The sequence below is a fragment of the Typha latifolia genome, chromosome 2 (assembly GCF_019914945.1).
Source record: "Typha latifolia isolate L0001 chromosome 2, TyphaL0001v2, whole genome shotgun sequence".
NCBI classification, from domain to species: Eukaryota; Viridiplantae; Streptophyta; class Magnoliopsida; order Poales; family Typhaceae; genus Typha; species Typha latifolia.
Window position 1 is genome coordinate 16,408,686 of NC_133087.1, and position 27,277 is coordinate 16,435,962.

The 27,277-nt window shown below is 36.6% G+C and overlaps 5 protein-coding genes across 5 annotated transcripts; 2 read left to right on the plus strand and 3 right to left on the minus strand.

Annotated features, from left to right (window-relative positions):
• On the plus strand, nt 1–1,490 carry LOC140782801 (protein LIGHT-DEPENDENT SHORT HYPOCOTYLS 3-like). Its single transcript, XM_073129580.1, has 2 exons — nt 1–358; nt 465–1,490. The coding sequence occupies exon 2, from the start codon at nt 497–499 to the stop codon at nt 1,082–1,084; it is 588 nt and encodes a 195-aa protein (XP_072985681.1). The 5' UTR covers nt 1–358; nt 465–496; the 3' UTR covers nt 1,085–1,490.
• A 5,795-nt stretch (nt 1,491–7,285) lies between these two features.
• Nucleotides 7,286–10,499, minus strand: LOC140782148 (glycolipid transfer protein 1-like). The gene is made up of 7 exons (XM_073128576.1): nt 10,297–10,499; nt 9,609–9,748; nt 9,338–9,393; nt 8,899–9,029; nt 8,656–8,791; nt 7,572–7,703; nt 7,286–7,489 (listed from the first exon to the last, which is right to left on the minus strand). Exons 2-7 carry the CDS (start codon nt 9,724–9,726, stop codon nt 7,454–7,456), a joined length of 609 nt encoding a protein of 202 aa, XP_072984677.1. The 5' UTR covers nt 9,727–9,748; nt 10,297–10,499; the 3' UTR covers nt 7,286–7,453.
• A 369-nt stretch (nt 10,500–10,868) lies between these two features.
• On the minus strand, nt 10,869–12,878 carry LOC140782375 (uncharacterized). The gene is made up of 2 exons (XM_073128900.1): nt 12,441–12,878; nt 10,869–11,243 (listed from the first exon to the last, which is right to left on the minus strand). Exons 1-2 carry the CDS (start codon nt 12,567–12,569, stop codon nt 11,019–11,021), a joined length of 354 nt encoding a protein of 117 aa, XP_072985001.1. The 5' UTR covers nt 12,570–12,878; the 3' UTR covers nt 10,869–11,018.
• A 636-nt stretch (nt 12,879–13,514) lies between these two features.
• Nucleotides 13,515–16,066, plus strand: LOC140782018 (large ribosomal subunit protein eL14y-like). Its single transcript, XM_073128341.1, has 5 exons — nt 13,515–13,649; nt 13,758–13,859; nt 15,408–15,537; nt 15,615–15,727; nt 15,809–16,066. Exons 1-5 carry the CDS (start codon nt 13,647–13,649, stop codon nt 15,863–15,865), a joined length of 405 nt encoding a protein of 134 aa, XP_072984442.1. The 5' UTR covers nt 13,515–13,646; the 3' UTR covers nt 15,866–16,066.
• An 820-nt stretch (nt 16,067–16,886) lies between these two features.
• LOC140781894 (COP1-interacting protein 7-like) lies at nt 16,887–26,849 on the minus strand. Its single transcript, XM_073128179.1, has 13 exons — nt 26,321–26,849; nt 25,754–25,933; nt 25,512–25,632; nt 25,397–25,436; nt 24,767–24,819; nt 24,626–24,684; nt 24,128–24,280; nt 23,254–23,468; nt 21,056–22,641; nt 19,271–20,515; nt 18,297–18,690; nt 17,582–17,644; nt 16,887–17,159 (listed from the first exon to the last, which is right to left on the minus strand). Exons 1-13 carry the CDS (start codon nt 26,377–26,379, stop codon nt 17,092–17,094), a joined length of 4,236 nt encoding a protein of 1,411 aa, XP_072984280.1. The 5' UTR covers nt 26,380–26,849; the 3' UTR covers nt 16,887–17,091.
• Nucleotides 26,850–27,277: the final 428 nt, after the last annotated feature.

Sequence of the window (27,277 nt, forward strand, 5' to 3'; positions counted from 1 at the left end):
AACTTTCCTTCAATTAACACCAAAAACCTACTGTGTTTTCTCTCTCTCTCTCTTATTTCTCTCTCATAAATCAGTGCCCAGACACCAGTATCATCATCCCCATTTTAGGCCAAACACTAGATCCCCTCCTCTCTTGTAGAAAAGAAAGAAAGAAAAAAAATTCCAGGCCTCCTCAGTCCTCCCCCACATAATCCCCCTCTCAGCTGTGTAGCTAGCACTTCTACAAGTCCTCAGTAGTAGTAGTCGTAGCTACTAATCCACATATATCACATGCACATATCCTTCTCTGCAACACTAATCACTAGGACTCTCCTCCTCCTCCTCCTCCTCCTCCTCCTCCATCACTAGCAGCACAAAGGTATATAGTTGTTAACAGTCTTTATATAATTAATTAATTAGCATGCTTTCTTCTTTCACTATTATATATATATATATATAAATATATGATGGTTCTCTATATATAGGTAGGGGTGGGGAGGTGGTGATATATATCACGATGGAGTTATCACACCCAGACAGCCCCAACTCCGATAACAGCGCTGACAACGGTAGCCCCCGTCGAGCCTCTTCTTCGACGGCGGCAACCGGAGTCACCGTCGCTTCTTCTCCATCTTCTTCGTCGTCGCCGTCGCCGTCGCCGAGCCGATACGAGTCGCAGAAGCGGCGGGACTGGAACACCTTCGGGCAGTACCTCCGCAACCACCGGCCGCCGCTGAGTCTGTCACAGTGCAGCGGGGCGCACGTCCTGGAATTCCTGCGGTACCTGGACCAGTTCGGGAAGACGAAGGTCCACAGCCAGATGTGCCCCTTCTTCGGGCACCCTAACCCCCCTGCCCCCTGCCCGTGCCCGCTCCGGCAGGCGTGGGGCAGCCTCGACGCCCTCATCGGCCGCCTCCGCGCCGCCTACGAGGAAAACGGCGGGACGCCGGAGACGAACCCTTTCGGGGCCCGCGCCGTCCGCCTCTATCTCCGCGAGGTCCGCGAGCACCAGGCGAGGGCTCGCGGGATCAGCTACGAGAAAAAGAAGCGAAAGAAGCCGCAGCACGATCAGCCCCCACCGCCGCCCCCCGCCGCCGCTTGCTGAATTTCGTTATCATCACATGAAATTCTTCAACAACCCACGATGCATTAATTTTTATTATGCTTTCTTTCTTCTTCCTTGATTTGCTCTTCTCCTTACCTTCTTTTTCAGTTACTAGTAGTAGTAGTAGTAGTAGCAGCAGCAGCAGTAAGCAGTAGTAGTCTTTGAGTTTGTGTCTGCTTGTAGCGGGAGTTGCAAGGGCGAATAAACCCTTTAAAAACCACTAGTAGAACTCTGCAGTTAAAGCGCGAGATGGATGGAGTATATGTGGTATGTTCTTCTTTCAAGTTCTTGGTGTTGCATTCCTTATTTCGGAAAAGAAAAAGAACCAAAATAGTATCGAGTGTTGTACTTTGAACTTTGAGAATCCATTAATGTAGATCGTGGTCTTCATGAGATCTCTTGTTTAGATCTGTCATCTTATGTCAAGTCTGCTCTCCTTTTGTATTCTCTTTCTTTTCTTTTTATGGTACTAGAGGTAGATAGTATGGAATATTTATATATAAATTGGTGCTCTTCCTAATGTTATATATGGAAAGGATAGATCTAATGAGTGCTTCAGCTCTCCGCCCATGTTGCACCTTAGATCTCTTTCTTTCTTTCTTTCTTTCTTCTGTTCCTCTACTTTACAAGATTAGGTGAGATCTTTTCTTGGTCTTGGATTCTTTTTGCTTCTTCAAGAAAATCTACTGTTTTAGCTTAGCGATTATACTGAAAAAGAACAGCTTCTTTATCGATCCAGTGCTCTCTACCAAACTTTCCATGATCACTGACCGCACAAACATACTCCACATTGATTTAGAACAATGGGATTCCATCAGCACTTTCATTAGAGAGGACAAAAGGAACACTATTCATCCCAAGAGATGTTGGACATGGTAGTTACAATAGATAAATGAAGAAAGGTATGCTGGTGGAGAATATTTATAATCAATGTATAACAAATACGATCCAGTTACAAGATTGTTAAGGAAATCGTTTTGGATGAGATCGAGATCTAAGGATCACATTCTTACGGCATTTATCTAAGATCTTACTGTTAATGTGATAATCTTATGGTGCTCTCTCAATGTTGCATACATCAATCAAATGATGGATGAACCATCTCACTTGACAAATTAAATGAGGTGTTATGCTACCATTATTTTAAAAATGTCATCATATATACATATATGTATGCTCATATGTATGCCAATATATTTTCCACAGAATGTGACATCAAATTAATGTTGTAAGAAAGAAAATCTAGATAAACTCTCTTAAAAAATAAACTTAGCATACTTCTTGGTTGAACCCTACTATCTTACTTTAACTATAAATATGAAAAAAAAATTGTAACAAAAGGATGCAGTGGCTAGGCTTTTCCCATTCAAGATTAATTGCTAATAAGGGCTACAATTTCTATATCCGTCTTTCCTGTGGCTAAATTAACGACAAAACATTCTGAAGTAGAAATACATATCCATCTCATCCACACTTGTTCTCCAGATATACGAATGTACTAAATATACATACTGGAAGCTAAGGTCTACATATAAAGAAAAGGTTTTGTACTTCTTTCCTTTTTTTTATGACTAGTATGTATCGTATAATTTTTTATTAAAAAGTCAACCATTTAACTTCATTGTGGCGGTTCTCAGATCGTCTGTCTTCTGATTGAAATATTCTAGAACTTCTTTCTCAGAACGAAAAAAACTAAAATATTAAAAGTTGTAATGAGTTGAAAACGACATTCTTAATTTTATAATTGCATAACTATCTCAAGGGTACTGATAGTTGTTTGATCCAATTGAAATAGTTATGCTTTCACAACCGTAAATTTAATAACTTAAATCATCTAAAGATGTGATGGTTTCTCTCAACTTGTTAGGAGTGGATACTTACATCATGGTTTCCTGTTACAAGTTTCAGCCCCATATGCATGATGTGATCTGTCTGAGGCTCTAAAATTTATGCACAGACGCAAACTAGGTAGGTAGAATTTAGCTATTTAGCTTTAAGAGGAATAGTATTGAACGAATTTGTACTGTCTACTTAGATATATTTGGGTGTTATACCAGATCAAATAAGGATTCACAATATTAATATATAGTAGACCTAGTTGGATTTGTCTTCGTTTTTGAAGGACATATATATGAACACCTGTTAAAAGATTAGATGCAGTTATCCGATGAGGTAATATAAACTAAACTTTTTAAAAAATGAGATATTGGTGTAACTAGAACCAAAGCGTTTCCTTCAGAGCTTATAAATTAATGTCACCCTGAAAGATTATTTTCTTTCTTATGTGATGAATATGGAAGTGAAGTATTAAACCAACAACCAAAAGACTACATATTAACTAAAATTAACATTAATTTCCAGTTTGATCTAACAATGTGCTTCTCGCTTTCTTTTACTTAATCAAAGATTTGGTACAGATTTAATACTTTCTGAGAGAAACAACCTAATCTAGCTTATATATATCTTACCAAAGTTCACAATATTTAATCTTAAAGCATCCAACAACTCATAAATTCACCGGAAAAGCATCAGAAATTGAAATGAAAGCTTAAGTCGTCAATCAGAAGACCAGAAATTCAAAATATGATCCATTAAAAGTAAAGAAAAAAAAAACGAGACCTATCAACTGAGGTACTTCTGTATTTATATATTTTTTATTTTAAATTGTTCAAATTTTGATTCATAGTTGTCAAATAAATAACCTTAGGATTATCCATGCAATAAAGAACCAAAAATAAGGTTTTTGAGAGGTATACACAAAAACATCGAGTTTGGAATATATACTGATGTAAAAATAACTAGCTATACATTTTGTAGTTTTGTTCTATAGAAAAATACTTAAATAAATAGAGCATCAATTAAGTACTGATTTCTTTTGATTGTATACACGTATAGAAGTTTTGAGGATATTATGGAATAAAAAGGCACAAATCAATCAATCTTACTTATCTAAGTAGGTACTAATCTTTCATGAGAACAAGAAGTCCTGAGCAGTCTTTGGACCGATTAGTTGCATTATCTCCTTCAGGAGGCTTAGAAAATAAGGAAGATAGAAAATGGAGTGCCTAGTAAATGCCAAGAAAGAAGGTTTTTATTTGAATTGTAAAGTAGTAATCTTTTAAGCTAATGAGATAGTATTCATATAATTAAAAGGAGTGATTTTTAGTTTAACTGAAATACTACTCAGTTTTCACTTATCTTAGCTCTGGCGATCAATGCTAGTTTGGGTATCATGCAAAATTTGTAATGTTTTCTTTGTATGGTCTCGTATTAGTGCCAACTAGACAACTAGTCGTGTAAGAATTTGATATTTATGCAATACTATATTAAATATGAGGCACATATAGGGCCCCATATTCACATACGTACAAATATAACATAGTTATACAATTTTATGTTTATAAATGTCCAAAGCCAAAGCATGCACGTAGCCATACTTGATCCATACATGCATGACTAGAATATTAATCCACATATCCGGTTAGATCTTCAAAAAAGAAGAAGAAGTAAATTTACGTCTCTAATTTAACTTTGTAAGCTCCAAAAAATTTCTCCCCAATCATGAATCAAACTATTCAAGTAATAGTTATGTGGGTTCTAGATCTTGGGAAATGTGCAGATAATTAGCAAGTGATTATAGAGCCACTAGTAGCAACATATGTAAAAGGACAATGATCAACCGAAAGGAATGCAAATAATTGGCAAGCAATTATGCTCACATAATAATGTGACAGTTTCTGGAGTGATTTGATTTTTTTTGCAAAGCCCTAAATTACTCTTACATCAGTTTGATCTAAAGTATATATTATGCTTTGCTTTTACGTCAGTCAATGGCATTTCTTGCTCCAAAAACTAAAAAGGAACCATATTTATCTAAACATCTACAATTTTTTCTTCTTTGTTTTTCTTCGAGAGAACTGCCGGTAAATAATTTATTAAATTTTATATCATACAAACTTGATACTCATGATATTAGATAGAAAAATAGGGTCTAAAACCGTTAGGACTCGCCCACATTTATAATAGTGTGAAATAGGAATAATAAATTCTAACTTATTATTACTAAATTTAGGGGTTTATTCTAAGAGTAACTATTTCTATGTTTAATTGTATTCTGGAATAAAGGTGTAATAATTATATTTGATGTGATATAAAGTAAAGATAAATAAGAAATAATTATTAAAATAAAAATAAATAAGAAATAATTATTAAAATATAATTTAATTTGATTTAAAGTAAATTGATAGAATATATAGTAAAAAAAATGATATATTTTATATATGTGATGCTTAGAGTTAACTATGCAATGCTAAGCTATGATATTACATATATAATCTAGGAAGATAGATATGCAATGCAATACAATGCTAGGGATAAATATGCAATACAATCTAATGTTATAGAGATAGATATGTAATGCTTAAATGTAATACTATAGAGATAAATATGCACTGCAATACAATTTAAAAGATATTTTAATTTTATAAAATATTAGTTTATAGCTCTAACTAACACTTAAGCACTAGCATCCGTAATAGCAGAAAAAGGAAATATATGTGAATTGATTAAAAAGAGAATTTCAAAGTTCAACAACCATTCAAAATCAATGATGTTAGGATTAGAACCCACCCTCATGCAATAGGAGCCTCTTAAACTAAGTGAGCTTTAAACTTCAAATAATCCAAGACAGAATCTTGGGCCTCATGTTTGATAGAATTACGAAATTAACAGTCCTGGATATACAAGTATTAATAGTCTTAGTAATATATATTTATTTTTTTCTTTTTTGTGTGTGCAGAACAGCTTATCTAATAGTTATAGTAATAGTAATAATAATAATAATAATAAATAAATAAATAAATAAATAATAATAATGAAAAGGTAGGGTTGGGAGTGTAAAAAAGATATGTAGGTCGGGGGGATTCTTCTTTTGATGATGTGACGCCCGCAAATACTGGGGCCTTCCTGGTCGTGCCGTCCCACGTGGCTTTCTGTCCCTGATGTCGGCGGAGGGCCCAGCACCAACCGCGCGGTTCGACGTGGAGAGGCGCCACTCGCCCGTTACGTCGTACGGACGACATTGGGGCTTACCCTTACTTACGTCGCGTCACCCCATCGAAACGGCCGCCAACTCCGTCCCTCTCTGCGTGCGTCCGTGCGTGCGTGCGTCCGTGCGTGGATAGATAGATAGATAGATAGATAGATGGGTGAAATTTTTATTGGTGTCTTCTTTCTTCTCTCTTTTTTTTTTTTAAATCTTATTTAAAAGAATTAATGTAATACTTATACTAAGGGTAGGTATAAAAAATTATCTTCAAAAACAAAATTTGAATTTTGATAGGCGTTTATGAGAGACATCTCGGTAGAGCATATCATTTACATGAGTACAATATTGTTTGGTTACAGTAGTCAAATTAAAACTCAATGATGGTTGCAGTTGTGTGCATACCGTGGTACAAACCAAATATGTCACATTTAATTTTTCCATTTCCCTCTTCCGACAAAGTTTTGATATCATCTTTCAACGCAGGCAGAGGGGCAAGGAAGCTCCAGTGGAATAAATTCCCTTCCCATCTGTCTTTTAGGCTCTGCCTAATTGTACGATTAGCTATCAAATTTAAAAAAAAAAAAAAAAACTATTGTTTATCTCTTTTGAGCACTCTCTCTGTGGTAGTGTGTACTGCTGATGCGGTACACCAGTATGGACAGGAAGTCTTCACACAGTTCTTAGAGATGGCCATGTCTCCCCATCACCCTTGTCAACCACTATTCATAAGTCAATAATATCATGCCAATTTCTGCTACTACAGTTTCTCAGTTTTTTTTTTTTTTACAAAAAAAAAGAAATTTTGATGATCATAGAACATAGAACAGCCACTCTCTTCTCTATTAAATTTACAGATGATGAGATCGTATGCCTGCATATTATAATTATAATTATGTTGAACAACTGAATGCCCAAATGAGATATTTACCATAAAATAACTCATGCATAAATTTGTGATATGGTAGTTCATTCGTCCACTGCATTGATGAGTTCATTCATCATTGTACCGGAGGTCAATATTGAAATCTTTATACAAACAAATTTTGTAGATCTCAAGGCGAATGAATCTATGACTAAGACCTGTAACAAATTGGAACAAGTAAACTGCACAGGCTTCCGTGAAATGGAACGGTGAGCGTCAAAGCAAGAAGAGATGATGGAATGCGATCGAAAGATACATTAAAATATATAGATAATAATAAAAGGATTTTTTTTTTATGGTGTCATATTGCAACAAAAGAATTGCTTAATTAGCAAGTGCTAAAATGCATGGATGGCGATGACTTCTTTATCGTGGTGATCTCCGACCCCGACAACTTCCGTCAAGATGCCTTCAGATCATCAAGGCCCTTACTAGCCTGCAAGAATAGTAGTCTTCAGATTATGACCTGAACAGGATGAAGTCAAATTACCAACATGGTGTATGTCAACGTATCATACCAGAAACTTGTGATTCTCTGCAAGTAAAGGAGCAAAGGTTGTGCAAAATTTCTCTATATCTGCATTGATGTCACCTGAGCCAGCAATAATCTCCATGAACTTCTTCCTATCAGGAGCTAGTTTCATGGCAACCTGTAATTCTATTCATATTAATCATCTAGATGAAGGATATATACGAACAATAAAAGCAAATTTAAGAGCTAAACAATTCCATTCTAGCAGCTGCTGAATTTGGAGAGGCAATAGGATGACGACGGTCTCTTGAAGTTAAAAGTACCTTCCCAAGATAAGAAGCATCACCTAACCCATTTATCTTAAACCAACCTGACATGATTTGACATAGTATTCAATTGTTCCGAATGGGACATCGAAACGTGGAGAATATTATTAAGATATCTTCGTTTGAGCCTCCTGTCCATAATTTCAATAACTTTATGGGCAAAAGGTTGACATACAGTAAAGTAATAGATAACATACAAGAAAAGTAAGCTAGATGAAACACTAGCCAAATATACAAATCAAAATTTATTAAACAGAGAATTTGTCTCCTGCGGTTCCCTACTTAAATCTATTAAGATATGTCGAATATCTTTAAAAAAGAGTTTGGATCCATAAGAGCATTAAAGTGACATTTTGTATGCCCGTATATATATATATATGCTCCTGATATGCTCACTGTGGTGGCTCATTTACAGATTTCTGGATGGTGGCATTGATCTTCTATATATGTATTTGAGCTCATACTCGCCTAAAATACTAAGAGTGATTCTCTCCAAGAACAACTCAGAGTAATGAGGTTCATAGATCTCTTTTCACTTTTCTGTACTTGTAACCCTTTCCAGTATTTTGATCAAAAATCCAAAAGTTGGATAGGAAGAAATTGCCAAAACCACCGACACTACTAAACAAAATTCTGCAAGGACCAAGTTTTTAAAACCTTGCTTAAAAGCACAAGCAACTAGAGTTGTATCATCCTTACACAATTGGCAAGCCAAAGTGAACGTTAAAGAATCAATAATGCTTTGTTCTTAGCTACTTCTATATAACCTCAATTTTTCTGAAAGTAAGAAGTTAGAACTGCTACCGTAAAGCTAGAACTGGCAAGCCAGCCATGCCATTTCTTTAGGGTTTTGCTGTATGAATCTGTACAGGCTTGTGACATGGTCCGACCTGGATGCTCGATCAAGTTGCGGAAAAGTTCAACCAGGAAGTCCATGGCCCTGAAAAATGGACACACAAGTTAATAACATTTTCTACATGCTGATAAACACATACCAATTTTCCTTTTGAGAAATGGATGTTCGTGCAAAAAGAGCATAAAATATACCTTGTTAGCCACAAAAGCCCATTGGCACAACTAGAAGAACTTTTTGCTGTTTTAAATTCAACTTCTACTTGGACCATGCTGTATAAGTGCTCAAATTTTGAAGGATCAGAAGAGTACTTCGTTTCCAGCCTCTGAAGAAGAAAATCGCCAAATTATGATATGTTGGAATGGATTGGAACCAGAAGCAGAACTGAAGAGTGTCAAGCAGATAAATAAAAGCATAAACCAACAAGTTCTCAACATTAGACATGCTTCATCATCTAGCATCTCTTTTGATAAACTAAAGGTTTATCAGCAAATAAATGATCAATGTAATGCAGTAAGAACAAACAAGTGGAAATTTGACAACATAAAATTTCATGCTACATAGAAGTTATCTGTTCCTGTAAATTAACGGACATATATTCATAATTCATCGGTCGAAAAAAATACTTCTTACCGTGATATTACCCCCTATATCAGACTTTACCAGTGACATAGCACCTCCAAACTTATCTGGTACACATAAAAGATTCGAGATCAATAATCCAGAGAATAAAGATCTGACAATCTAAGCACTTGAAAGACTACATTATATGATCTAACTAATTTGTCAATTACAAGTGTTTAACATGTTAACAGCTCCATAACTCACCAATTCAATGACAGATTATGCATGATAAAACTAGGAATCCACATCTGCAAGAGTTATCAAAATGAACTTCACTTACCTAATACAGGCAGAATAAGCTTGCATACTTCAAGGAAGGGCTTGGTAAGCATCACACCATTCTCCGATTTGACATGCTTAATTCCTTCCAACGAGGGAGTGAACACCGTCCCTTCCATTTAGGCGGTTCGATAATTACACCTATCATGATCCACCACCAAGATCCAGAATTTCTCACTCCAAGATCCCAAAATAGTAAATCAAATGGATAAGCAAACACGCAACATCCTGCTGGGTCAGCAACCAATGCCAAACAGGCAACCAATCCGATCAAATTCCGATGAGAGGATCGATCCATTAACCGGGCATTGACTAACAATTTCGTACCAAGATTATTACAAGCCATCAAATCTCACCTCCCCCGGATGCATCCGACGAAAATAATTCAATCCAGATGAGAAAATAAAAGCAAAGAACAAGAATCTAATACCACACCATTCGTAATCTGCGTTATCTCGACGAATCAAGAGACGTCAATTTATCCCTAATACACCAACTAAATGGGAAACCAAGCTATCTGAAACCGACTAACCTTAAAAATCTTAAATAAAACATAGGTTTAGCATTAGTTCCCATCTTTGTCCTTATTGGGCGTTTAAATCAAGATCATAACATGATAAAAAGACGAAAATTTTCGAGTAATCGTAAAATGGTTCTTGAAAAAATTGGGGGTTCTTGCAGCTACTAACCGTTTCCGAGAAGAATACTCCCACGATTCGCAACGAATCCTTTGGACTCGCTCTCCAATCCCGATACTCGGAAAAGAACGTGGATCTATTTATAGTAGAGATTGCTCCATAAATAAATCATAAATCTCAATCATTTTCGAAGCTTCGTCGTTACAAGTGAAGCACGAATTGCGATTGATGAGAAGAACAGGGGAGTTCGTGGCGACCACGTTGAGCTAGAGATGGATTTACGTAGTAGAAATTGGACCGCCGGTTTGACACCGAACCCGGTCCGATTGGAAGGCGTAATTGGAGGGAATTGGTCTAATCCAACGTCCAACTGAAACGAGGGACATTTTCATTTCACACCCTATACTATGTGTTTATTTTAGTTTCCCCCCCTGCCTTTTCACTATTTTTAATTCGATCCTAAATTTTAATTAAATCATGCGAAGCACCCTACTTGAGGTTCTTTTTAAAAAAAAAAAAGAAGTAATACAATGACTCAGTTGAAAGTTCATATACAAAAAAGATGCAAACTTTTTAACCTCCAATTTGCAGTTTCTCCCTTCATAGCAGCAAAGAGAACTCAATTTTAGCAGTAAAATCCCCAAAAAATATGGGAAAAAGTTTCATATGGTTGGTTCTACTACATGCCACATTGCTCAGGGATAAGAATCCCCAGGCTCAAAATTATTGCAGATAAAAGAAGGAAGCATCCGAGCTATAAAATTGAGCTACTCTTAAGTATCCTTGGGAGGGTATTTGATGGCGTTTTTGACGATCTTTCTGATAGCTGCATCTCCAAGATCAATGCCACATATATCAGCTAATCTTATCAGGTAGAGTAAGACATCTGAGAGCTCCTCTCCCAGATGCTCCTTGTCAGATTCCTTCCAGTTTGGTAGACCCTTTGCCACCTCTCCCCTCCACATGAATATTTCAGAGAGCTCCCCAACTTCGCCAACCTATATCATGATTAAAAGAAGCATTAATTCTTGCTCTTATCCTTCATAAAAGAAGTCAGAAAAGATGCATGAAGTTAAGATCCGAGTATCAATGCGAAATCTCCTACTCGATAGATAACAGATCCGAGTATGAAAAATTTAATCGCCATGCATTTGATATGGTGACAAAAATTGATAAGCAAATGTCATTCCTTTATGTGCTAATTGATCGAGAGGAATAAATGTTAGGATAAACAACCAGGCAAACTTTTCGAACTGAAAGAGTTTTATCATGTAGTACAAAGAAATCTTAACATTTGTTCGATAGCCGAAGAAGAAGTAATCTCCCAAGGAACTTCATGCCATGGCTAGGAATTCTCCATTTACAGACGTCAGAGGTAGTACAGTAAACTAGTAAAGTGCAGCCTCAGATGGGAAAAACTGAGGCACAGTTTAATGTTTTGATTGGCTGCATCTGTTAGTGTGTCACCCATTAAGAGAGTCATAAAACAAAAGCTTTTTATGATGAGATTTTTGACTGTTTTCACCTTAGTTGTTATCATATAAAGTTGATGACATGCTACTTGTAACGCATTATTATGATCATTGGATATCAGAAGAACACCATGGGCACCTAGAAGCTTTTTTACTTGCCATATTAAATCAGGTCCAGTTTTGGTGTCCCTCAAAATCAGGGCACTCATCACTGTCCCTGTCTTTTCTCAGATTACGAAAATTTCGGAAGGGCCCTCAAGCTCATGGAACTAAGTCAGACGACGGAATAAGTTCCTCGAGATCATGGCAAAATTCTAGTATTCATGCACATTAAGTATATACTTGAAAACAGGACATGATGAAATGATTGTAATTTGAGAATTGAGAGTGATGTTTGAAGTTATTCTCGGAAAAAAGTAACAAAACAAGAATCTTTGTGTCTTTTTTTTTTTCTTTTTGTTTTTGCTTTTATTTGTTCTACTGAAGATTTTAGATCATAATAAGCACGCAGATATATACCAGGAATGGGAGGAAAACAGCTCAAAAGATAAATAAAATTAATCATGGCCTAATGTCTGTGGATGAATGAAACAGTAAGCTGTAACAAAACACAAGTGGGCAATATATTGCCTTATGAACTTATAGAACTTTTCTCATGAAGTCAACAAATACACTACCTTGGGATCATAAGTAAATATAGATTCAAAAGAGAACAATACAAACCATGGCAAGCAGTAGATTCCTTGGGCTGTGGTATTGCTCCCAGTCTCTCTCCTTGGCAAACTCCTCAAGCTTCTTTGAGAGCTCCTTCAGGCTCACATCCATCACCTTCTTCCCCTCTTCCTTCTCCATTCCCTATCCCTCTCTCTCTCTCTCTCTCTCTCTCTCTCTCTCTCTCTCTCTCTCCCCTAAGCTCTCTGCTAGCTCTAACACCTTTGTAAGCAATGAGGGGAGGGGGGATGGCTTTGGTGCTTTATAAAGTAGGGGATAATTTTTTTTTAATGATCTTTGAAATAAATAATCAAATAAACAATCAAAGGAATATCACCACAATGAAAAGAAATAGGCAAACAATTGGTGGGTTGGGTGGTCAAAGTGGTGGATTGTGGCATGGAAACTGGCTGAGAATCCACCACTAACCATGCAGAAATTGCAATTCCCAGTGCTCAAGAATGACATGGGGAATAATACTGAGACTGTGGATTGCCTTTTAAGGACTTGTGGGGGGGAGTCATGATATACATGAATACTAATAGCTCATTTAATGTAGGCTTGTAATCTTAGGGATACTAAATTGAATGCATTCTTTGAACCTAGTCCCTATCCCAAGAGGTAAAATATTTGCACTCCTGTACTTAGTGGAAACTGACATAATATTATTAGATTAAGGTGGTTAGGGACTATTACAAGAAGTTTAAACACTTTTAAAATTCTTAATTGCTTGTTTAGGACTTGGGTAAGTGAGTTATGTGCTAGAGTTTCTATAGAGATTTTTTTTTTGAAGGGAAAGTCAGTTGTCAGATTTTTTTATTCGTCGTAGATAATTGGCGTATAAGTTTGATACAAATACAACAAAGAAAAATAGGGAAGAGAACTCTCTAATAAAGACCTTCAACTCTGATAATAACCTAATAATTAATACGGGCGAAAAAAAAAACTATATTTAACAATTAGAGGGACTTAAATGAGAAAGTAGAAGAGACGGGGGTGAATGTGCATATTGAAAGAACTTTGGTAATTTCAAGAAATGGAGGGGGTAACTTGATTTTAAGTAGATGCCCTAGATCGAACGGCGAGGTAATCGTCAATAAAACCTCCCAAATTTTGATCATATAAAACAAAACCCTAATAAAAGCCGCGCCGGAAACCCTAACACCTATCTCCTGATCCTTCCTCTCTCCTCTCTCCTCTCGCTCTTCTGATCTAGCAATGGTGATACTTCGAAGCACGCTCTTTTTATCGATCTTCTGTTACTCTTTCGTCTCTGATTAGTTATTTTTATTTTTTTTATTTTGGATTCTTCTCGGGTGATTCGTGAAGCCGTTCAAGAGGTACGTGGAGATCGGGAGGGTGGCCCTCGTCAACTATGGCAAGGAATACGGCAGGCTTGTCGTCATCGTCGATGTTATCGATCAGAATCGAGTAAACCTCTCTCTCTCTCTATGTATTTAACTTTTAATGTCTTTTCTTGTTCACTATGTAATCTATCGACGTTGAAAGATTCTGTTGTTGGGTTGTTATTTTTGGGTAATTAGATCATAACATAACGGGCAATACAATTAATAAAAGGGTGAGATTACGAGCTTTCTGTTAATTTTTTGCATAAAAGTTTACACATTTGTAGCCACCGAGTAATCTTTGGGGATTTGATATCTATCTTGGAAGTTGTTTTTTTTTTTCAATCATAAGGCACAAAATGTTTGCAGTCTAACTCTTAACATAATAGCATTTTTGATTACTTGAAACTAAGAATGTTGCAAATACTATGGCAAACACGTAATGTCAAATTGTCTATACAGGACAAGCATTACTAGGTCTGAAAAAAAATTGTCTTGAAAGAAATCAAAAGAAGATATCTAATTAATTTTTGAAATGCTAGCTTATAAAATATGGGAGAAGAGATGTCACCTAATTAGGAGTTATGAGAAACAGAAAAAGAAGCCGAGACAACTAAAGGCACTTTCCTCATGGTGCTTTACAGATTTTGCAACTAAGTCAAGAAAGATGTGAACAAATTTGAAATACGTTAATAAGCAAGTCACGTATTAACAACTAATATTTTGTTTGGATAACATTAATTTAAACTAAACTATTATAATTTGAGAGTGAATATATAATGAGCTAAATGCTTCGGAGTAATGAAGGAAGCTATATGGAAAACCTATTAGAATGACAAATAAGTAATGTATGCAAAATTAGAAAAATAAGCTATTTGAAAAGTCGAACAAGAAGATGCAATAGTATTTTAGAACTATAACCTGACTATTTTTGACATCTTCATAATCCTGTGTGCAACTGTGCAATGCTAACTCATCCTCTTTAGAGATGTTAGCTATAAAAGAAAGCATATTAGTTTCATGTAAAAAATGTAAGACTAGAGAAGCAAATTTAGTTTAATTAAATACAGGAGGAATTAGGGATAGTTGTATGAATAAGTTTTTTGACGACACAAGTGAAGAAAGAATGTCTTATAGGGAGAAGTCTTCTTTATACCACAATGCGCCCAACCGCTTTTCTATCCTCCCTTGTGTGTGACATGCTGAATGGTAGTTTTAATATAGAGTAAATTTTGGATGGTGGTATACAAAGAAGGGCAAGTAACAAGCAAACAATATATCAATAATTTAAGTAGAAATTAAATTTAGGCAACACTACTACTTATAGCTTGTCTGAAAAAATGATTCGTCAGCTGGCATGTATATCTAGTGCGGTGGAGTGGTGTTAGGATCAGAGTAGCCAATGCGCCACACACAGTTCATGGCTCCCTTATCCTTGTTTTCTTTATGAACTGCTAATGACTCAAGGTTTCCTCATGTAGACCAGCTATATGTAGATTCGCCATTTTTCATTAAAAGAGACATGGTCAAGTTAGAGGGTTTCCTGAACTCATTCATAAACATGCTATCTGTTTATGATGGGTTCTTGTACTATATTGCTGTTTTATTCAAAAAAAAAATCTTTATCTTTTAGGCTCTTGTTGATGCTCCTGACATGGTGCGAAGCCAAATGAACTTCAAGAGGCTCTCCCTGACTGATATTAAAATTGACATTCCACGGGTCCCAAAGAAGAAATCCTTGATTGCTGCAATGGAGGCAGCTGGTAGGATGGTTTTTTCTTGAAACTTCCACAAAACTTATGTACTGGATTTGATGCAACTAATACAATTTTGGCTACAGATGTTAAGAATAAGTGGGAGAACAGTTCATGGGGCAGGAAGTTAATTGTCCAGAAAAGGAGAGCTTCGCTAAATGATTTTGACAGGTTCAAGGTTATGTTAGCAAAAATCAAGGTTAGTCACAAGTGTTTTTTCTCTCCGCTTGTGTTCATTCATATATGTATAATCTAATTTCTTTCATATTTCATTCTCCAGAGGGGTGGTGCTATCCGCCAAGAGCTGGCAAAACTCAAAAAGCAGACTACAGCTTGAACTCCTGTGGTAGACTAGCGGATTTTTCAAAATTTGTTTCTAGTGCAATCAGCTCTCGATTTTCCCTCTGAGAAATAGATGTAAACTTATATGCAGGATGGCCATTTTGTGTTAGTTTGTGGAGTCGACCAATTTTGAGAAATTTCATCTGAATAACTTCTTAAGACTGATAATCCTGATGTGACTGTTTCCACCCTCTCATTTACATTCTCGTCCTATTTTGAAGTTTGCCCCAAGTTTTGTGTGGATGTTAGTGGTATAGTTTGTCTAATTTCGTCAAGGTTATTAGCCACAAAATATGCAGGACAATTTTAGACAAATTATTTTAGTGGACAGAAATATTATCTGATACATATGCTAGTCGGTAGATCCAACGAATGGTTGGTGCTAGTTAGAATTAGTGTGATGGTTAGGACTTTATTGTGGTGTGTTTGATATGTATCTCTGGAACAGGGAATCCACTTCTGATTTCGTGGTCATCAAATCTCTCTGATGTCTTAAACCCTATTATGAAGAAAAGTATTACTGTACTATAATCCCAGACTCAGCTTGGCTTTGAAAACCACAACCCAGGTGTGACTTGGGCACACCCAAACCAAGTTTGGCTTGCTCAGGTGGGTTAGGCATGTGATAGCCTTTGTTAGATTGAGCCTTGGACCCAACTTAGTGAGTTAGGGTTTGAGTCTTTCCGTTGGTTGTAGTCTAGTCTTATTGCTTTGAGTCTTATGCTACCTCTGGTGGGTTAGTAGATCTTTAATTATTCTCAATTTACTTTAACCATTTTTATTTAGCTAACCTTATCGGCTTGAGCTCCTAAATGTTACCTGCCATTAAATAGTAGCTTCGTTACTTAATAATAGTTGCCCTATTTTTTTAATATTTCATGAGATTCTGTGGCAATGTTGTAAATGAAAAAAAAGAGTGCATCAGGTAAACCTCACATTGAATAGCTCAGTTCTACAAAGCAGATTGGTTATTTGTCGGTCTTGCAAAAGATGGGAGCCAAAAATGCTATCAATCGTAAAAGTTAAAAGAAGTTATTTCTGTATAATTCGTTGTAAGAGAGATTCCTTGATGTATTGGCGTAGCATCATCCTCTTGGAAAGTATATGAATTTGAAAAAAGAAGAGAGTTTTGTGTAATAGAATAAATCAAAGAACCAGTATAATAATTAATTCAGCTGCTTTTCTAGCACAAGGGTCCTCGGCAAAATGTCTGTTTTGTTTTCAGGGAGGTGATTTCTTCTCAATGCCCTTGCTGCGGAAAGGTGATAGCAGGGAGAAGTGTCGTGAAACTGCAAGGAAAATCACGCTAATGAGCAAAATAAACCTTTGAGTCGTGAGGCCAAATTGTTTAGAGAGAGTAATTTAGCATCAGTGTGAGAGATTGATACAATCAATGGATATTCTAAATAAAAAACAACAATGATTAGTCAGCAGAACTTTGACGATTAAGAAAACTCTCCAGACTAATTTCCAAGATATGCACAAGGATTAATTAAAAAAAATAAAAAAAAATAAGTTATAATTTCATCGCAGAAAGAACAGTTTATCTACTAGAAATTCAAAAAGAAAGGCATTGAGTTACTTTCCTTCAATTGAGAAGGGTAGTCAAAGTTGAGAATTGTGAAATATATGTTAAATGACAGAATTATAAGACTCGCTTCTACACAGAGAATGGCACATAAGCTTAATCGTGAAATTAAACACTTCTAACCTTTTGTTGGGGTCCCTCCAACATCAGTAGCATCTTGAGAAATGAGATTCTTTAGAGTGTGAGCTGAAATGATAATAAAGCACTATCAGATAAAAGAATGACCCATGAATATTGTAAGTATTGATCAGCAGTTTTTGAGACCTGAAATGATTTCAATCAATGACAACACCCTTTCTTGGAAATTTCCAACTATTTTTAAGACAACTCCAGTGTCCAAGAGCTACTAGCTCAAAGCTGGATGCTAGTCACTCGAACATCTACAAGGTCTAGTGTTCCAAAAGAATCTTAGGCAGGATATTGAAATCCTAATGAAGGACAAATGATTTGTGCAAGAATGGAAACACAATATAGCAAGAACAACCAATGGGATTGCGCATAGATGGCTCAAAGGGCTGATGCTGTATGAGTACTTCCGTGTTCAAATCTCAATAGCATTAATTTAATTGAGACACTATTAGATTCTTACGTCTCTCCATATATTAATAGCAAGAACAAATAGTGTATTGAGCTTTGAGGACAAGAGTATGCTGGACCATGAATGCAAAAAAGATTATTACCAAGTTCTTAATTTTCAGTTGTGAAGTAGGCTTATTTTCTTTGATGTATATTTGCTGTTTTAATATGCAGACGCATGGAAAAGAAAAAAAAAAATCAGCAATGCATATTACTGAATTTAATAAGCATTTTATGGACTAAGAGAGGGGTAACACTATACCATTGTTGGATGAAACAACAGTCATTGAGCGATCATCAACTGGTGATGCATCAGAAACCATGCTAACTTCCCCTGAAGCTGTAGTTTGGCTCTTTCTACCAAATTTCAAAAGTTTCCTAAAACTTTTTGATTCTTTGCTTTGAGGCTTCTCATATGTTTCATGAGTTTGATCTACCAAATCCACATCAGGTGAATTGAATACTTGTGCCTTAATACTCTCCACATGCATTGCTGTTTTGGATTCAAGCACAGGTAGTGATTCGTGGCATGCCAAATTCCTGGTGGCAGGATCCTCCAAGGATGTTGCTCTAGCATAAGGTGCATGATAAGATTTCTCCACAAGTACAGAGCTTGAGAAATTCTGTGCCTTGTCCTTTAAGTAATCAATACCTACCTGACAGTCACAAGCATAACAACTCATTAAGAAATCAGCAACATACCATGAAGTAGCAAGGAAGAATTCATCACCCAGTATAGAGTCACGTTTCTTTCAAATGTATAATACTATATTATTTTTGGACTCGTCATTACAAAGCAGCAGTTAATAGTTGTTAAGACATGGGAAAGCACTATTTGTTGTACTGCCATCTCCCTTATGGATGTTACCTTCAATGTTTAGGAGATGGAAATATTAAGATTAACATGAATCTCTTGTTATGTTCTTGATTTTACACCAAGAACTTCTACAACTTGAATTTATGTATCGATGAACTACGAACTGTATATCAAAGAATAAGACACCAATCTAAATGGAATAAAGTTCTTGCTCTGTGAAGAATAAGAATCTATCTCATCTTTGTGTAAAAGCATGCTAAGGTGACCATGCTTCTCTTCAAGATAAAAATTATATGATTTCCTTCCACCTAGATATTTAATCCCTCCTTATATTTAATTACCATAAATATAGTTGCATGAATGAAATAAGGACATTAAGTTGAAAGAATAAGATTTACTGTACTCCGAAAACTACATACCTCACAAGAGTTCAGCTGGTCAACGAGCTTAAGATTAGCAGAATTCTCAACTGCCCTGACAACGACAGGAGAAGGTGGAGCTCGAATAGCAGCATAATCTAATTTCAGCCCACTCTTCTCCTTCCTACTATCCCTATGTGATTCATTGGTTTCATCCATTAACTTAGGAGGAGGAATCAGAGTATGAACCACCTCATTTTCAAGCATCACAACGGTCTTCTCAATTACCAGGTTGTCGTCACTGTTGCTTATCCTAGGAACCTTGTCAATAGCTCTTTTAGCTCGGATGGTTTGTGAAGTTTTGTTTGCAGGCCCTCCCTGCAATATCTCGTTATTAGGTAAACTATTATTGATGATGCTAGAAGGAACTTTTGGTAATTTACTCCTCAGCTCTGGCAGATTTGCTGATTTGCTTTTGTCCATCTGCATCGTAGCGGAAATCTTCTTTGTCTGAGACGCATCAGGCATGCTTCTCCTGCGTACTTGGTCAGAGCTAACTAACTTTGACATAGAAGAACGGTAGCTGCTGCTGCCATTGGGGTCAGAAAGTCTTTTAGTTTGAATAGGTGCTGGCAATGGTTTTGGTGTTCCATTATTTATCCCTTTCTTCATTTTAGTAAATGATGAGTCCAATTGATGTAATCCATGTGAACTACCACTCAATGTAGTAGTTTTTGTGGTTTGCTTAGAGTTGCTTGTCCTCAGTTCCAGCAGACTTGCTGATTTGCATTTTCCCATCTGCATAATTTCAGTAATCTTCTTTGTCTGAGACACATCAGGCATACTTCTCCTACGTACCTGATCAGAGCTAACTAACTTCGACACAGAAGCACGGTGTCTGCTGTCACCATTGGGGTTGGAAAGTCTTTTAGCTTGAACAGACACTGGGAATGCTTTTGGTGTCGCATCATTTATCCCATTCTTCATTTTAGTCAACAATGAGACTGGTTGGTTTAATCCATGTGAACTATCACTCGATCTAGTAGTTTTTGTGATTTTCTTAGAGTCAGTTGTCCCCACCAAATTTGTTCTAATAGGAAACTTTTTGAGAGGGGAAGAATATCCAGGTTCTGAGTCACTGAACTTTGACCCCTTGTAAGAACTTGGAGAAAACTTCGGTGCTGATCTGACTTTGTTCTTCTGTTGGGTCAATGGTGAATGAGTTGCATTCAGACTACGTCTTGCAGCAATTCTCTTTTGCCTCTCTATTTTCAAAGCTTCCAACCTCCTTATCTGCTCCTCTTCCTGAAAGTGGAAGAAGCCCCTCATCACTTTAGATAATCAGAGAGTTGGAGATGGGAACTTAGAGATACTGAACTACACAAAAGAAGCTCATTAAACAAATGAAAAGTTGGTTGCGACAACATCTTGAAAGAAAACTAAATTTAAACTATCAACCCTTTACATACACCTTTTAAATGGAATAAAGACATTTTTTTTATTGCAAGTAATTTTATACTGTCAATAACTTCAGCAGCAAGACAAAAGAAGAAACAAGAAAGTTTCCATCACAGTATATTACATATCAAGTGTTTTAGGAGACCACAAAAGAAAAGCTAGAATATTCAGATAATAGATTGGCAACCATTTCTTTTACCAAGAAGAGCAAGATAAAAATCTATTATCCAAGTGATGGCAGGTGCTGGAGCACTTGCAATTAAAGATACATTGTTAATGATTGATAAAGTGATCTACGACATGGCTAAGAAGAACCAAATTAGGAACAAGGGGTATGAATAACCAAGAAATTATTGGGAAAGCCAACAAAGAATGAGTAAAAAGTACCTTTTCTTTCTTCACTTTCTGAAGATCAGCTTTGAATGCACGCAACTTCTCAGCACGTTTTTGTGCTTCAGCAGGTGGATTCAATTTTGAGGATGTCACTTTCCTTGCATGTGCATCCTTCCTTTTCTCCAATCCATCCTGTGAAACTCTTTGTTTCTTGTCTATACCTGATCTTTTCACTTCTTTGATGCTAAGTGAAGCATTCTCTCGGATTTTAGCTTTCAGCTTGACAGGAATCTGATTGTCATAGTCTTTTACTGGATCATAACAAACAGACCCACTCTCTAATCCACGCTTGGGAATCAAGGTTATAACATCTGGTTCATAACTCCGTTGATTTCTTCGCCTACCAGCGGAATCCTCAGTCCTATGAACAGATGAGGGGAACTCAGACTCTATGTCAATAGCGGCTCTGCTTACTGCTTTAAGCTGATCCAGTGAAGCTGACCTAAGAGGAACCATGAAAGAGTCATCTGTCACATTATACAAGTTATTTCCCAAGTTGTTGGAATGCCCATATTTGCAGTCTGAGAGGTCCACAGAACTCTGAACGGCTACTTGTCTTTCATGCCCATAAATCACAAAATCATCACTGGTAGCCCTCAGGTACCCTCCCATTCCACCTTCTATCTCCTTTAACTGGCTATCTATTAAACCTATTCCTTCATCTGAAATTAAAATTGCATCATTGGAGGAGATCTGCTTCGTTCGACTAGCCTTCCCATTCGTTGGATCAAATCCTCCTGTCCTCTGTTCTTGAACACTTCCACAATCTCTCTTTAGGAGGAGAGGATCAGCTCCATTTATTTTCTCCTTTCTCCTTGTCGGAGGCTCTTTTTCACTAGCAGATATATCTTTTTCATTAGACCTTGCTTTTTCTTCAGCTCTCAGTAAGAAGGTCTGAAAGACCTGCCAGTTTCCCGTGTCTGCTTCCTGTTGGTAAGCCATTTCATCCTTGACATGTGCATCTGAATACTCTATAGAATTTCCGTAACCCTCTTTTTTCTTTGAAGAACTTGAAGTGTTCCTGTGCTTTTTCCCTCTTGAACTAGAATGCATATCCATGCCATCCTCTACAATGTCAACACCAGAAGCTGACTGTGCTTCATTTCCCGACAAATCATGCTTCTTTGATGATATGTAATTTAAGTTTCTAATGACAACACCACCAGATTTATTTCCTGAACAATCAATCTGTTTCTGTGATTCACAGCCATGAGATTCTTTCTCAAACTCTGACGCACAGAGGTTTGCATCATCATGTGATCTTGTACTGGGAATACCCATTTCTGAAGTCTCTGAACCGACAATATTATCTTTATTATCCATTGAATGCCTTTTCAAGCCCATTCTTGGAGGGGTGTTAAAATTAGGATCATCCAATTGAGGATACAGGGGATGGAAATATGGACTACCCACTGGATAATTTTGATAGTATGGCATGGCTTGCATGGGATAAGTTTGAAAGACGTGTGGACCTGGTGGAGGATGCATTTGCCAAGAGGGATATGCAGGCTGGTGATATTGGCCGTGGAAATATTCATGGGCTAGCAGTGGATGCTGAGGATCTGAAGAGGTCTGTTGATCTGGACAGAAGAAGCAAACTTAACACAAGTTCCAACAATATCATAATAGTGCAGAAATGACAAGAATATAAAAGTTAGAAATAACTCAAGTAAAGTAACCAAAGAGACAATAAGGAATATTGAGCAAGTCTCCATGTCGACCAATGAGGCTATCATTCTTGTTCATGCAGATGATTAAATAAACAAAATTTTACTTGCTTGTTTGCTACAAAGGAAAATTATATCAATTGGCAAAATCAATGATTACATGGGAGAAGGCCTATAATGAAACGGTTTTAGAAGTAAAAAAACAAGCTTCAAACAAGTATAAGAAAAATTGAATCCAAAAATTAATCTCATCTAAAAAGGGTACCATATTTCTAGCAAAATGGAGATGAGATTGTAACAATTTACAACGTAAGAACCAAAATTATGACATTTCAGGGCCTATAAAGTCTTCCATGCAAGAGCAATTGAACATCCCTTGAAGCACTAAAAAGATCTGAAGTTCTTTTCCTATGAAGATGTCAAAGCAAATCAGGTGTATTTGGTCGGGTCATAAACTCAAAGGTAAGATTGCACAAACCAGAGGTACATCTATTGTTGTGAATTTAAAGCTGAGAGAACATATACCAGCTTTTCCAGTGTTCTCTGCAGTCACATGGGCAGTAGAGGTAGGCCATGATTCCATGTTCTGTTTCTTGCTATCTCCAGGGAGTACAATGCCAGATGCATTGAAAGAATAAAATTCAGATTGTGACGATATTGGTTCTGGCGCTTCAACTTCAAGCCACTGCCCAATTTCATGCTTTCTCTTCCACAACTCCATAAATTGCAAACATGCATTCCTAGAGTAACATAAAACAGTGACATAGTATTATGGGAGTATAAAATGAAATTTTCAAAGAATCTATTATGTATAAATAGCATAACTCCATCAAACTAGTCTTGCAATTAGCACATCCATCAATGTCTGCTAAGACTGCAGAAATGTGTTCCCTACTCACATTTTCCATATTTTCGGCATCTAAGGACATTTTTTTTATTTCACATTGCAACTTTATCCCTGAGTTCTTTTAGTACTAACAGATAAAAAACTCAATAGGGGCACAGAAATACTAGTGACCTATGAGAATAGAAAATGTAGCTTGCATCTCAAATAGAAAAAGGAGGTAGCCCACAAGATGAAACAGAAGTTTTTCCTAGTCAAGTACTATGTTAAAATATATGATCCAATCTCTCCCTGGAAGCATCCTAAATTCCTAATGGCATCAAAGCACCCAGTAAGATAGCAGACACAATGAAAAAACTAATCAGACCATAAACTTCTTTCTGATTCTCAAACAGGTAGAACTTACTTTTTTAGTCATAAGTAAGCCACTAGAAGAGCTATAGGTCATCAGAAAAGTTGGTAGATCCACCGGAAGTTTGCAGTGCATGCTCATTTAGAGGACGACTGAAAAGAAAGAAGAGTTCTGGGGAATCATAAGAGAAAAATGGAGCTTACATTAAACGGGAGGCACCAAAGCACTCAGCAAATGAGACCAAATGGGCCATGCTATCCCTATCAAAACCAGCTGCTATGGCACGTGCAAACGCCATGCCGTGCTCTTTCTGCAACGCAATTTTACGGTTCTCAAGCACTCTCAGTAGCTTAACTCTGTAGATAGTATTACAGACAAGAACTATGAGACCATTTAAAGTCTTATTTGCAATACAATAAAACAAGTGCAAGCTACAAAATGCAAGCAGAGACCTATACAGCTATACTTAAACATAGATCTATGGTGACAATTAATATCTACACTAAGTGAAGATTTAAGCTCTTAATCTGTGAAGTATATATTGACATAAAACTGCATAAAATAATACTTTGCTTTTGTGAACTCCTAATTTACATTATATATTTATTATGGATTGGACTGCTATATTACTCAGATATTTTGATTCTTGCATATGTAAACATGAAGATTCTAGAAAAAAAGAAAATCTCTATGTTATGTACCTTGAATTCTCCTTATATGTTGTGGTTCCATTGGACGTTGGTGAATGTAGCTGCCCAGGCTGCCATTAATACAAAGGGTTCACAATTAGATCAAATCGTTCAATGAAAATCATTTGTATTGAAAATTGTCATCATTAATACCTTATAAAGAACTATTGCTTTCTCTGCATCAGCATCAACTGTTGACTTGCTACCTGCCCATGACCATGCAATATCAGTACCATATCACAATACATCTAAAGAATAAATGTTCACTCACTTCAGGAACAAAGATAACTGCAAGACGCTTGATCACTTTATTCTGTGAGTTTAAAAATGAAGGAATTTCCAATGTACCATGGGAAACACAAAATTTCTACTCAGATGCTGCTGCAACGATTAGCAGTAACAGGTGGAAAACCTTGATTTGAAGACCAAAATATCTTCTTACAGGGCCAAAATGAAGTACATGGCAAATCAAATTATCTTCTACCTGGTTAGCTGGTTCGATTAAGGGTTCAACCAATGCCTATTGATCTGTATTGACAATTTCTTCTTACCATACTTTAAGGTATATTCTACTGACAAGGTGGTACATTTGACACACAGTAAGTATTGACTAAATTCAAAGACAAAGGTAACCCAAGGTCCTGTCTTGTGACCCACATCTTCCAAGATAAGTACAAACATTAAAAAAAAAAAGAGATACAAAACGTTGGATGGGTTCAGTTCATTTTTCCAAACTCACATATCAAAAATGGTTAAAATATTCAAGCCACATTAGTGCCGTACCTTCAATGCATTCTGCCGAGTTTCTTTGATGGTCTTCCACCTATAAATGGCATAAACAAGATGGTGTCATCTCACTGTTATAAACAGGTCATAGATTATCATCTTACTAACATACAGTGCTTAAACCAAGGTTATCATTCCCCTGAATGGCAAGTGCCTCCTCTATCTGCAATATCTCAGACTCTATCGTGGTCACTCGCTCCAAAACCTCAGGTGTGCTCACAAAACGAACAAATCTACAAAGGTTAAAACATTTATTTCTCACGTAACACGATGCATTACTGGTGATTGAGAGAAAACAAAATATTATGCATTGCAACATAGTTACAAATAATTAAAGAGAATTGAGTCACTGACCTCTCTAAAGTTCCTTTAGTAAACCATATTGCATCTATTTCAGGATCTGGTTCAAGTGTAATCGAGTAACCTCCCTTTGCAATCTGATCGCGGGCAGTCTTCAGATGAGCTAGAAATGGTTCCAACAACCCAGAGGCTAGCTTTTCTGATCTACTACTAGCAATTATAACCAAATCACACCTGATAAACAGGAGAACACAAGTTTAACCATTTGCAACGTTTTACAAAGGTAAATCATAATACATTTTTACATTAATATATATTATTCTCATGGATGGCAAAATTATGTTCACATCTCTTAGTCATTAATTATAACGAGAAATATTGGAGCAATCTATAGCTATAGACACAAGAGCTCACAAAATCCACGACCCTTACATACAATCAGCCTCGTGAAATCTTAACTACACAATTTCACTCCAAAAACACCAAAAATCCTTCCAAGATCGCATCTTTCTAATCTCAAACTATCTCAGACTCCATTAATGCGATTACCCATCAAACTGACTAAAGATTCTTTTTTCTTGGCAAAAAAGAAGTTCATTTTGGAAAGATTTAGGGTTTTACCTTGTTCGAGTGGGCGTTAGCTGGAACACCGCCGAATCTAGCCGACAGTCCGACTTCATCGCGGAAGAAGCAGCAATGCTCCAAACAAATTTCTTGGATTTTGATCCCCCAGAGTCCTTCACTCTGCTTCTCTCTTTCCTCCCTTCCTCGTCTTTCTCTCTACCTACATATAAGATCTCTCTCTCTCTCTCTCTCTCTCTCTCTCACACAATACACACACACACACACACACACACACACACACACACACACACACACACACACACACACACACACAAAGGAGAGAGAGAGAGAGAGAGAGAGAGAGTTCTCACCAACCAAAGACACTTCTTTGCTTCCCTTACATGTTATCTCTGAAACACGAGAAGAGGTAAGCTCGGGGAGAAGCAACTAAAGAGGCTTTAATGGTGGAGAAAGACGGGAGAGTCACTCTGAGAAGAGAGAGAAAAGGGAAGAATTTGTAATAAAGCTAAAAAAATCTCTACTTTACGGGAGGGAAAGAGAGTGGAGTGCAGTACTGCTCAGGAGTGAGGCTTTGGAATCCGACAATAGTCACAGTACCAGTATACAACCCTTGGATGCTGTAAACAAAAAACAAACAAAAAAAGAGATCTTTTCATTTTACACCTTCTCTGTATTCTTATTACGTTTACATCCCCGCATTTCTTTTAACTATCCGGCTAAATCGCAAGCAACTAATATAATAGTGTTTGGTTGATATCATATGAATAAGTAATAAATTTAGAAAACATTTTGAGATAAATTATAGTAGTTTGCATACTAAACTAATATAGTCCGCTTATTCCAAACCAAAACATGGGCTGGGATATAATTGATACTATGCCATAATTTAGAGAGCTTAGGTGTGACTTAGCTTAACTATTTTTAACCTTAAACCTTGTATTGTATTGGATGTAATTTAGCTTAAACTTATTTTAGTCCCTGTATTTCTAATAA